Source organism: Syngnathus typhle, linkage group LG11 (genome assembly GCF_033458585.1).
Source record: "Syngnathus typhle isolate RoL2023-S1 ecotype Sweden linkage group LG11, RoL_Styp_1.0, whole genome shotgun sequence".
Classification (NCBI taxonomy): domain Eukaryota; kingdom Metazoa; phylum Chordata; class Actinopteri; order Syngnathiformes; family Syngnathidae; genus Syngnathus; species Syngnathus typhle.
In genome coordinates this window covers 12,604,207-12,617,075 of record NC_083748.1, presented here as the reverse complement: position 1 = coordinate 12,617,075, position 12,869 = coordinate 12,604,207, and the positions used below count along the sequence as shown (strand labels likewise).

The following is a 12,869-nucleotide window of genomic DNA, read 5'->3' as shown; positions in this document are numbered from 1 at the left end:
TGATGATTCCGGTTACGGGCTAGCATGTTAGTATGGGGGCGGATGTTAAATCGCTTCGAAAAACTGCCTTGATGATGGCAGCTTCGGGATTTTATTGCTTCTCACAATGTAGCCTATGATTTTTTATGTAAAAATGTAATAATAATAATAATAATAATAATAATAACAACAACAATAATTTCCCTGCAGTACTGCTACTGACAAACCTGAGGACAAAACTTAATTTAAAAAATAAAAAATAAAATCGAATCCTTGGAAGGATCCCAAACTTTTGCATGTTTTAATCAATAAAAAATAAAGTGGCAAACAAATATGCTACATTGTGTTTGATCCCTCAGCACTGCGTGCTAACTGCGCCTTAGACTGCATGCAGATGCTAGCGGCTAACATTGCGAGCTACAGTTTCCATGGCCACCGGCTGAATCCTTTGGCTCACAGTTGTCAATATTTACACCACGTAAGGTGGCAAAAATTAAATCCTCTCCTCATGCTAACGTCAAGCTAATGGCTAAATGACCAATTTGTTCAAGCCTTTCCATTAAGGTGATGCTACCTTGCAATGAAGTGAAGAAAGACACTTTCTGGTCAAAGATGGCACGTGTGCAACGATTAGCCAAAATCAAAACAAGTAGACGATGTTTACGATTAAGCTACAAGACTGTCTGACAAGCTTTCGAAGTGCTCCACGTTTGCTCGTCAAACAAAACACACGAGTGGAATGAATATTCTGGGGCAAATGTCACGAGCACGGCTAGTGTTAGCAAACACTTTGTTTTGATTTTGTAATTTTTTTTGCTTTCTTTTTTACATTCATTTTTTCCCTGTTTAATGACATTTTCAACCTTTGTAAGTTAGTTTTATATTTTTGCAACCTTGGTTGTTTGGATTTCATTTGGTGAACGTATTTACTTTTTAAAATATGAGTCCCTTTTCATTAACTTTGACTGCAATTGTATTAACTTTTGTAATGTCCTGTAAAATCATGTCTATTTTAAATCCACTTATGCAATGAGGTCTTTTTCCCTTTGAAAACCTTTTAACCTTTTTAATATTGCAAGTCAAGTTGTTAATATTGCAACGGAATGTTGCGCTTGTAAGATTGCAAGTTTATACCTCAACAAAGTACGTCTTTGTTTTATACTGTTTACAACTTTTTCTGTCTAAAAACAGTATGACCTTTTACTTTCAAACATTTCAATAGATTTTTTTTTCTAATGAAATTATAAATTGTTAATGTGTCAATTGCTTTAGTTGTTTTATTTCTCAATGGGTTTTATCACTTTGGAGAATTAGCTTTTTGTGAATTGTAATATGTCATTGGAACATGAGTTTCTTGCAAATGGTCAACTTCGCTACTGTACTTGGGGGTGCACATTACCTGGCGTGAGGATGTTGAGGAGGATCCTCGGAAAGCTCCCGAAATGCTTGCGAAGCTTTGCGCTAACAGAAGAGGATGCCGACGACGCTGCGGAAGGAGACGACGTGAAATCGGGATGCTGAGCCTGCAGCGTCGCCTTGGTCCAAACAGGAGGCGGCGGGAAGCCCCGGCGAGTCCAAAGTCCGCCACTCAGATGGCTCCTGTGCCGAATGTCTCAGGGGCGCTCGCAGCAGGGACCCACAGCGCTCTCCAGTGACAACTGCGAGCAGTGGCGCATGAGGGGCGCGCTGGTGGGCTCCACCATGGACGAGGTAGGGAACAGCTTGTACCAGCCAATCACCATGCTGCTCAGGTCCAGCTCCTCCAAGAGGATGCGGGCCACCCCCATGAAGCACTTGCGCCCCATGCGCCCGTAATTGCCCCAAACGATCAGCTGCAAGGAGCACAGCAAACAAACAATTGTTTCAATTCACATTGTTGTTGGTCGTTCTTCCTTGCTTTGGGCAATGGAGCTCTTGAAGTCAGTTTGAATTTTGGAAAACAATTTTATCACAAATAAACCTGCAAAAACAAGAGAACCAAAGCCAATCAGTCGCCCATTTTGGTTTTAAGCAGACATTCGGGCAAATTTGAGACTGAGGGTTCCCGGGGTTCTTGCAAGACAAACTTCTCTGGGAGATTCTGTCCGATCATAACTAAATCTGATGCACTTGGACGGATGGATGAAGGCAAATTGCCAAAGGTTCGTTTCCTCATCATCGACCACAACAGTGAAATTCAATTCATCGTTAACCATATGAAGTCGGTGTTTGACGTACCTGGACCACCTTCCCCTGGGGGCTCTCAGAGAAGACCAGCACTTGGTTGTAAAGAGGGTCCAGAGACTTCCTGGCCGACTTGGTCTTCTTCTTGGCCACGCACGTGCCATTCTCCAGCAAGTAGACTTTGATGTAGGCCGCTACACGCAACACAGCAAAAATACACTCGTATTGACACGCAAATCATTTCAGGAAAATGGATTTGCTTTGATTTGTAATTGAACTGGTATGTTCTATTTTTAAAAGACAGCTAGTGAGCTAGCGGGCGGGGGGGGGTAAATTTGTGTAAAAACAGGTTGCGGTAGCATTAGCCAGCTAATAAGGCTAACAGCAATGTTGCTTGCTGTTGTTTTAACAAAGAAAACAGACAGGGAGGGGAAAGTGACTTTGTTTTCAGTTTTTTTTTCAAGGTGTCATGCTCTTTTGTGTTTTTGATCTGTTTATCCTTTTTGGTCTGCGCTGCTTTATTCTTACGCAACTGCTTAGCATTCTACATTACGCAACGGCACGGATTTAATACAATCTCTTGTTACACAATTGAACCTGCGGCCACTCTTGCTGTGTGTTGTGTCCAGGGAATTACCGGGGGGCCCCTTGGAGCCCATTTTCATGGTGAGTCCTCTAGCCTGGACCACCTCCACTTCCAGACCTCCGTTCCTCTCCATTAGGCCGATCTCCACATCACCTGCATGCCATTCATTACAATCACCCAGTCGCAACATATAAGAGCCAGACGAGAACACGATCAGTTTGCAATTTTAAAGTTCCTGTGAAAATAAAGATGTAAATCTGACACAGCACAGACACCGCCAAACTCTAATGATTTTAAAAACCCAAAAACAAACTAATGATTTAAAAAAAAAACGTGATCTGAAGTAACGAGTACGGCCACTGTTGCCTCCGGCTGCGCTTTCAGATCCACGTCAGGCTGGCTGTTCTGGGCCGCGTGGCGGTTGCATAATACTCGACTGGACCCGGTTCTGTCGGCGTTGCTCGGCCAAGGATGCCGAGCCTCCGCCAGGGGGGAATGTGACCCACTTACAGGACGTCCTCACGCTGAATAGCAAACACTACAGCATGTGGATGCAACTCACGCCCTTCGCTACTTCCAAAATGACAAACAAGCCAATTTGAAATGAATTTCTACAAAACAACCCAAAGTTGGGTCGAGTTCATGGGTTTGTCCAGTTTTGAACCCAACATGTTCAAGGGTGGACAACGGCGTGGCTGAGCGTCTCCGGCTCGCGCTTCCCCTTTGGTAATATGCTCGATGCTAACGAGCCATCTCACCCATGGACGTCATGGCCAGCGTCTGCCGGCCGACAAACTGGGCCGGTCCCATCCCGTCCAGGAAGTCGCTGAACTGGGCATCAGAGGCCAGGCACATCCCGCTGTAGTTGAGGCTGAAGGCAGAAAAAGACATTCATCGACACAACGTGGACAAATGTTTTCGACAAATGAGACGATTCTGGTGGAGGAAAAGGAAGAAGCGGCAATTGGACCGGCCTTTTAATTAAGCGCAGAGCATCCTGGCAGTCGTTAGTGAATAATTTACGGTGCAACAAAATCACTCAGCCAAGATTAGTCGTTGACGCGAAGGTTTTAATATTTTACATTTGTCAAGTGCTCTGGTTTAGTAGCAGCACACTGGCCAGCGCTAATAAGAAAACTGGATTCCAAAAAGAAAAGGATGATCCTTGGAAGCGATCAGTGAGACTGCACGTTGTCACTTCCAAGCAAAATGTCGTCGGGCCTGGAATCTTGACCTTTTCGTGGCGCTTCATGTTGCTCGGGTTGTTTTATTCCGCATATGATGTTTTGTAGAGGAGCGTAACGCTATATCATCTGCAAAGTCCAAATCATCACGTTCATCAGCTTCCATCTAATTCCATTTTCTCCCTCTTGAGCGGTTCTTCTTCTTCGTTTAGGGGCATACCTTTTGAAAATGTATCTCATGCCTGCCAAATTTCATGCTGCAAAGTGAAACTGGGCTGAATTTTGCAAAGAGGATTCAACTCTGGTTTTTATAGTTGACATTTGTCAAGCGTGCTTGTTTAACAGCCAGATGTAACAAGGTCACGCCATGCGCGAGCTGTATTTTAATCATGCAATAAGTCCGTCCATCAACATCAGCCCAGCGAGTGAGTCCTCCACTCTCAGGTTACAACGCTGCTGCAGGGATTATGTTAAAAAAAAACAGCACAATTAAAAAAAAAAAATGAAATCCTGTAAACATCACACACAACCAAGGTCATACTTCATCCACTTTTCATGATGTGACATCTCAAGTCATCTATCTGGCTTCACGGATTTCGTGCAGAGCAAACAAGGCCACTAAACCGAATTGAATCATCACACGCTGTCATATGCTGCCAATTCTTAGACAGAAAAAAAAAATCGATTCTGTTGCCGTGCGTCTGCTTCAAACCATAATGCCAGACCGGTTTCTTTTCTTGAGACTGACAAAGGAACAAATGACATGTTGCAAAGTCAAACTGGCTTCAGGGCAAACTTTTCAAGATAGATCAAATGTCATCATCTGAAAATTCAAATGATCTTGCGGAGCTGAATTCTTTAAAGCATTCCATGATGCGCTACCAAGAGGCATCAAATTTGGCAGCAGCAGCAGCAGCAGCGATGGATTGTGCAATCACCAAAGTGCGCTCAGACAATAAAAAGGTAGCAGATGCCAATGTTGAACTCTCACCATTAGCAGGAGTTCCACATCAAGGGAGGAAGGGCAACAACTTATTTGAAGATTTCGCGTCACTTAGCTTAGCTTGGCAATTGCACGCATCTTTGCCATTGACTCCCGACATCATTTGCTTAGCCAATCAGCTGCTGGCCTTCCCTGGGGGGGGGGGGGGGGGGGGGGGGGTTCTGATGTTTTGCTGCACATTTGCAGCCAAAACGCCTTAGTCAGAAATAGAAGGCAAAACAGAGCGTGCTGTGTGTGAAAAGCAATCGTCCTCTGCTGAGTTTGCCCCCCCCTCCCCCCGACTTACACCACCCCGCCTCTCCGTCCCAGTGAGATTTGAAAGCCCCCACCAAAACCCTTCTTATGTAACTGCAGGATTTCATAGCCAGGTTGGCAACAACCTGTGTGTGTGTGTGTGTTCTAAACTTGTGATGTCATAAGCCTCCAGGGAACACAAGGTCTGTAGATTGGGATGCTGATGCTGATGCTGATGCTGATGCTGCTGCTGCTGCTGCTAACATGAGATGGGACGCCATCTGTGTAGAATCTTTTACAACAAGTCCATAAAAATGGACAAGTGGCAGCCACCATAAAGATATGCAATTCATCGGCATGCCTTTCACACACAACGCTGACAGATACACACGTTCTTTGTCACGAGCCAGACGAGGAGGCGGCGGCACGTCGCCTGCGTGCTTTGCTCTTCCAGGAAGTCCAGTAAAATGGAAAAATGTCAGATCTGGGATTTATACATAGGTGCCTACCTGGCTTTCACAGCAAACCCCGAGTGGGACACGTGCTGAATAAAAAAATAAACGTTTCATAGCCGTAAGAAAATCTGTTGCTTCTCGCACAAAATTGCCAAATCCGAGACGGACCATATCGAAAGAGCAGAGGTGCATCGGCATCACGGCTGGCATGTCTTCAGCGAAGGAACTTTTGCAACCGTGTGCGGCCAAAAAGCGCGGCGGACGGCGAACTCACTTGCCCTCCGAGCCGTAACTGTTCATGCTCTCCTCGATGGACTCGTGGCTGGCCTGCCGCGGCGGCCGACTGGGCATCTCCACTGCCAGGCCAGTCTCCGTGCTCCTCTGGATAGCGCCCTTCAACTTACGCCCATCTGGGTCCACTACACACACACACACACGCACAGGATATTAGAGTGTTTTAAAATCGTGTTTCACTGGCTGACCTTGAAAAATTTTTTTATGGTGCCATAAATCACGATTCCAAGTTGACGCAAAGCGAATGAAAAAGCGAAACGTACACACAGGAAACACACTCATCCCAAAACAACAAGACAACGAGAACACGACAACACATCTTGTTGCAACATATCACACTGGCATTATGGCAGCAAGCAAGGTGTGTGTGAGTGTGCGCGCGTGTGTGTGTGTGACCTTGTTTTTAGGACACAAGTGTCTCCTTACAGCTCAGACACTCACTCAAACTGATTCAGACTCACAAAAAGTGGGACAGAGAGTCTGAACCCCCCCCCTCACACACATACACACACACACACACACACACGCTTGGTGTCTGCTATTAAAAGCTACTCAAAGTCTGAGCTCTATTCAGCTGCAGACGAGCTCAGACACACACTTGTTCTGACAAACACACCTGCACACTGTAAAATAGAATGAGTAGCGTGTGCAGATTCGGTAGTAAAATCACACACAGCAGCGTCAAAGAAAAAGAGCATCCATGATCTCCTTTCATTTTCTCTTTCATTCTTTCTTTGAGACAAATGGATGCAACAAAGCTGCCCACTGGTGACTTTTGGAGATGACGTGCGCGGGAACAGGGAAGGGGATGGGGGGTGACCCAAAACAGTCAGGAGTAAAAAGATGGCGTGCCGGGAAAGGAGGTCTGCTCTACTGGGAGGAGGAAGAGGAGGAGGAGGAGGGATGATAAAGCACGTGGGGGCCTCTCAAAAGAGCATTTTTAACACAAGATGGCCACCTGCACATCAAATTGCAGTCTTCACGCATGTTCCCCACGACATAAACAATTTGACCTCCTGTGGACGGCTTAATGAGAAATCCCCAGCGGAATGGCGCGGCGTGCTAGCTAGCATTAAAGTTGGATAACGCTAACAGAAGAGAGATGCTTTCCCGTCGCCCGAGGAGAGAAAGAACAACGCGTGCGTTCAATGACCTCCGATGACGGTGGACTGCCGCCAAATGTATGACATCATCGCACGGAGGTGGCGCCGGACGTTGTGAATTCCAGCCATGTTTTTTCAACAACGACGTGTTGTTTTCGCCACATTTGTTCCCGTAAGATTTGCACACTTATTGGGAACACCGGAAGAGCTTGGGAACCGTGTCGGTAAGACGCAATCAAAAACGTAAAAAATGCCTTTTAGAATGCAAATGTTATTCATTTTCGTAAGCGAGACGTACAGAGGCTGAACTACGCGCTTACGATATTAGTCACTCGGGTTTGGATACGGTGCGAATGCATTGATTGACGGACGTACTGAAAATATGGATCCATTTCTAAACATATGTACTGCACATAAAAAATATGTAAGTCCACTTCTCGTATGTTTACATGTGTTTTGCAGCAAAACTCATTTCTGAGAGCCACTTGTATGTCTTTGGCCTACTCATGGAGGTGAAAAGACAAAAGCGTCACGCATGCGTTTGAGTTTGAAGCGGGGCAACACGTGTCAATCATGTGACCAAGCCGTTTGCGACTCTGGTGGATTTTGGAGAGCCTCCACCGTTGCTCGTTCATGGATTGTGCCCACAACATTCAGGGGGGGGTATCATCGCCCTTGCAAATTGGAGAAATCTTGTTGGCCTGATGACATTTGTCCTGGACTGTCTAGAAATGGAAGTGTTCATCCCCTGATCGTCCGTATAGCCTCAAATTTCCAACCCTTGATAACTTTTTGAAAATAGGACTTCAACATGGCTTTTTCAGCATTGAAGTCGTTTGGACAGACGAAACGAAGGGGGATTTTTAGACCATGTCTGAATTAGAAAGAAAGAAAAATTGGTGTCTTTTCTGTTATCACTGGAACAGTCGGAAAACGGACAGCCGCGACAGAGAGCCTCGCACGTACGTACCTCCGTCGTCCTCATCGAAGGAGTTCATGCAGGGGAAGTAGATGGCGAGCGCCTCGAAAGACGCCGACAGGCTGATGCGGCTCTGCGAGCGCTCCATGTAGAGGCCGCCCCCCCCGGTGGACCCCCCGCCCGCCGCCGGGCCCGGGTCGGCCGGCTTGGCCAAGCGCGGCTGGTGGGCATTCTTCACGCGGAGTACGGCGCGCGGCGTCTTGCACGGCGGTCGTCGGCTGCCCCCCGCGGCGGCAGACCCTCCAAGCCAGCCGGGAAAGGGGAGTCACAAGACGTTGGCGGCGTGCGGCGGCGGCGGCGCAAGGAGGACGACGAAGAAGAGGAGGGGGAGGAAGAAGAGCTCTCATAGAGGATGCTTTTGTTCCTTGCTCCCAGGTCCCAAAAGTGGGATTTGACGCCGTCTTAGGAGAGCTTGCGGAGCTGTGCGGGTGGCGCTCCGCGGCGCATCTTTATGGTGGAGAAAACACGGACCTTGGGCACCAGAGAAGCTGGAGGGGGAAGGTGATGGCTGCGGCCGTCGATCGCCTCCCGGGCTAGGTGATGCTCGTCTGGGAGAGTCTGGCAGGAATGAAAGAGAGCAGAGGATGAGGAGAGGAGTCAGCCAATCACGAGCAGAGGAAGGAGACGGGGGCGTGGCTGTTGGCTGGAGGACGAACCATCAGGCACAATGATGGTGAAATAAAAATCTGATTTTGTTAGCTACATGCCTTAAAAATGGGGGTAGGAACTTTTGGAGTCATTTTTTAACAATTTTCATCGGAAGCAGAAAAAAAAGTTCAGTTACGTGATCAATTTCATTGCAAAGTGATATGAAAAAAATGAATTGTTTTGATACTTCTCTGTTTTGTTTTTTAATCGGGGGGGAGCTCATATACTATTAAAAAAAAAATCAAGACTTCATATACAGGAAGAACATACTGGGGGGGGAAGTCAAAGTCAGACTTTTTTCAACAACACAATAGCATACGTTTTGGGGAGAAAAATACTAAAAATGAAAAAAGTCATTTGAATGAAATGTCGTCAGATAAGAAAAGAAAGAAAAGGAGGCGTCACCAAGGTAACTTGTCACAATCAGCTGACAAGGGGACAGGAGGAGATGCTCATTTTGCTATTTCAAGCATCTCCACCCGTTTCTCAGTCCTCAGCAAAATGTCACCGCGTACAACGTTCAGAGGAGCAACATTGTCAACCCGTTCTGGCTCTTAAAAAATTAGGTTGGTTTTCATGAAAAAATGTAAATGTTTACATGATGTGACTGTTTGCAGTCACACTGACGTCACACAGCGTCTCTGGAAGACATCCGTCATACACGATGAGTGAGTGAGTGTGTGTGTGTCGGTGCCATTGGAGATGAAGAAAGCCAGGAGTTAAGCTCATTTTGGTGTCCGCGTGCACATAAAAATGTTATGTAACGAAGGCTGTCATGATGGATTACCAGGTAGCGAGTGTGTGTGTGTGTGTTTTGCAACTGAGTCAGAATTTCAACTAAAAAGACAATCCCCAAATGAATTTTGAGAAATATAGAAGACACTTTTTGGAAGGCTTTGATGTTTTATGGTTTTGTGACCCATTGTCTATAATTTATTATCTCATTTTTATAACCTATTGTTCTTTTGTGGTTTTATCACCCATTGATTTGTGATGTATGACTCATTGATCTTCCTTAGACGATTGATTTGACAAAGATTATGAGGTCGTCACAGACGTTCCACAGCTTGTGAAAATTTGAGGGGGGACACACAATAACATTGAGACCCTGGATTCCGAACGTCAAGGTCTATTAACTAGAGGGGTTGGTGTCACGTCTCGTCCCCAGCCGTTACTATGTGTTTGTTGTCATGGTTTCTGTCTGTGTGCTCGCCCCTCCCCTCCTGTGTGCCCATGATTAGTTTGGTTATTCTCACCTGCCTCTTGTTACCTGTGGTGTATATAAGTCCTGTCTGCCCCTCACTGCTCCCCTTTGGGCCATTGTGTGTTGATGTCGGTCGGTTCCTGTTGTCTTAATGTCTTCATGTCCTTTGTTTCACGGCTCTGTCGGTTAGTCCTTTTGTTATTTCGTTAAGTCGTGTCAGTTTGCCGAGTCTGTTAGTCTGTTTTGGTGTATAAACCCTGGGCCGAGCTGCATTTGGTCGCCCTGCTCAATCAATAGTTGGTTCTTTATTTGCAAGATCTTGGGTTGTGAATCAGTGAATCAGCTAAACCTGACCTCTGAATGATCTACGCAGCTAATTCGACACAAAATGACCAGGTATAGCTCCTACTAGCTAAACTAACCAGTCAGCTATACTGCCAACAAGATAGCTTACCAATCAACCAACTAAAAAGACAAAACAAAAGCCCACCAAATAAGCAGCTGGCAAGATATCCGACTAAATGGTCAACAAGCCAAAATGTCAATAATTAAAAAAAATAAAAAAAAAAAGGGAAATGGGTCGCTTTTTTATTTTAGACTCCTCAGCCTCGTTTTTGCCTTTTTTTTGGGTGAAAATGGGCCGAGGCTTCAGACCCAATTTATTCTGAAAGTAGAGCGGTGACTCATTGTTATCTGAATCTGGTTGCATTCTATCACCTCCTTGTCTTCCCGTTCGCTCTTTTCAACAATCCCCGGAGAGCAAGCTTTCTAACCTTGATCAATTATTGGCTTTTGGTATATCAAGCATCCCTTTGGAGTTGAAAACAAATCAACGATTGATCGGTTAGTTAGTTAATAGCAATCGGACGTGTGTCGCCATCTGATTAAATTAGACTCATGGAAGCATGATGAGAAAAATCTTTACCAACTTACTACGTCATCATAAGAAAATGACTTAGTCCATTTCTCTGGTATACTGGCAGATTCTTTTGTTCAGACAAGTAAAAACATTTCAAGATGTTACCTGCTTGACAGTGAAAATAACATTTCTCAGGTCGTTAGTTAGTCCTTGAATTGGACAGTTGGTCACCGGTAGGACGGTATGTCAGTCGGTGAACGCGAGTCAGGTAGGTAGTTAACTGGGTCGGTCTGTGTAGAAGGCAGTTAGTAGTTGAGCCAGCCAGTTAATTGGTTAGGTGACTGAGTCATTTAGTCAGTTGGTGAGTCCATTAGGCCTTAAGCAAATAAATTGGTTAGTTGGATAGTGAGTCTGCGAGGTCCGTCAGAGTCGGTTAAGTCGGTTGTCAGTTACTCTGTGGGTTAATTGATTCGTTTGGTAGTCTGCTGTCCAGAAGTCAGTAAGTCATTGTTTCTTTGCTGGTTAGTGAGTTGTTTGGTCACTTAGTGTTAGGTGGTGAGTCAACTAGGTAATCAGTAATGCGACCTTCAAAGACACATTTTGGGTCCTTAGTTGTATCGATCGTGATGGTAGCTGACGTTCGCGCCCTGCTCCAGAGCCCCGTAGAGAAATGTATAGTCGTTCCTTCTGTCCGTCATCCGTCTCGTTCCAGGTTCAGTAGCTGGTAACGGCGTTCCCCAGGGATCTGTCCCCCGACATGTGATGGAGAGGCAATCTGTGGCAGCGTTTCATTGCTGCACGACGTCATTGGATTTCCTCGTTAAAGTGCCAAGTGCAAGGCAAGCGTTCATCAGCTTGATCGTTCGGACTCTAAGGTGTCACACGCTATCTTTTATTGGTCAACTTTAACCAGTCCGGGAGTGTCAAATAAAGCGCTTGAAACGAGCAAACCTTGCCTTTTCATTTGAGAATTGTGAGACGTTACGCAAATTGTCTCAATTCTTCAGGTAGAGGAGATGCAAAGGCGTACTTCAAAACGAGATTGTTTTATCACATTTAAATGAATGTGTGGGTCAGCTCAAATTAGAACTTAACGCAGTATGATAACATCAAAAGCTGTTATCGATAGCTATCGTCCGGTGGCGCCGCTCGGCAGCCGGCTTGTTGTGAGCAACTGGATTGATTTTCAGTAGCTGGAAGGCCCCCGCAGCCAGTTGTGAGTTATGACTCTTCAGAAGGTATCGATCACGACGACGGCGGCGTGATTGAAGACGCCTCCCTGACATCGCCATGCCGACCACGGAGGTACATTGAACATCCGGTTCTGCTACTGGCTGGAAATACTTGATCACTTACATATCGTAGTATGGACAGTTTAGGAGATTGTTGAAGGTCAAAGTTCAAAGGTAGCCAAGTCAAAACTCTTAAGTGCAACAAACAAACCCCGAGTTGCACCTCAAATTGAAGATTTTGATTTCAATTTTACTTGTAACTCAACGTCTGAATTACAACAGAAACAAAACCATTTCCAGGATTGCAAACACTGAAGAAGCGCTTGACCGGAGTCTTTACTGCCCCTGGTGGCGGGCGAGGGGAGTTGCAACACATACATAAACGTCATAAGAGGCCTATCCAGTCGGTAGTTTGCTTAAAACCCTTATGAAACCATAAAAGTCCAATTTGAAACTCAAACTGAGTATTGTTTGAAACGAATCCTAACCCTGTCTTAAATCTATGATCGAAAAGCTTAACCACAACCATATTCCAGCATTGAAATCGTACTTTAAACGCCTAAACCTTGTTTGAAGCATTGATTGTACATATTAGCGCACGAGTGGGTGCTTCGAGAGTTTGTTTACATCACACACTAAAAGCAAATTCGTGTCAGCTGACACGGGGATGAACCCCCTCTGACAGCAGCCGCCTCTTGGAGACGGTCACCATGGAAACGTGTACGTCATCTTTTTTTTTTTGGGCTTCCACTTAAATTATTGAGGGCCGCTTTTGGGGTGAGAAAAAGAGTCCAAACATTCTTGTCATTTCTTCCTCCAGCATTATTGCTTTATTGGGTTCATTGTTGAAGCAGGACAGCACCTTGGAACTTGTCTAAAGCCAGCTGTGTCATTGTATATTTACGTTGGGATAAAACATGTTTGGCATTAAGCAGCAGCAAATTCG

The 12,869-nt window shown here is 45.5% G+C and overlaps 1 protein-coding gene across 1 annotated transcript; it reads right to left on the bottom strand.

Moving 5' to 3' along the window:
• Positions 1-11: 11 nt before the first annotated feature.
• rims4 (regulating synaptic membrane exocytosis 4) lies at positions 12-6,076 on the bottom strand. The gene is made up of 5 exons (XM_061292112.1): positions 5,879-6,076; positions 3,487-3,599; positions 2,780-2,881; positions 2,197-2,336; positions 12-1,811 (listed from the first exon to the last, which is right to left on the bottom strand). Exons 1-5 carry the CDS (start codon positions 5,953-5,955, stop codon positions 1,593-1,595), a joined length of 651 nt encoding a protein of 216 aa, XP_061148096.1. The 5' UTR covers positions 5,956-6,076; the 3' UTR covers positions 12-1,592.
• Between the last annotated feature and the right edge of the window lie 6,793 nt (positions 6,077-12,869).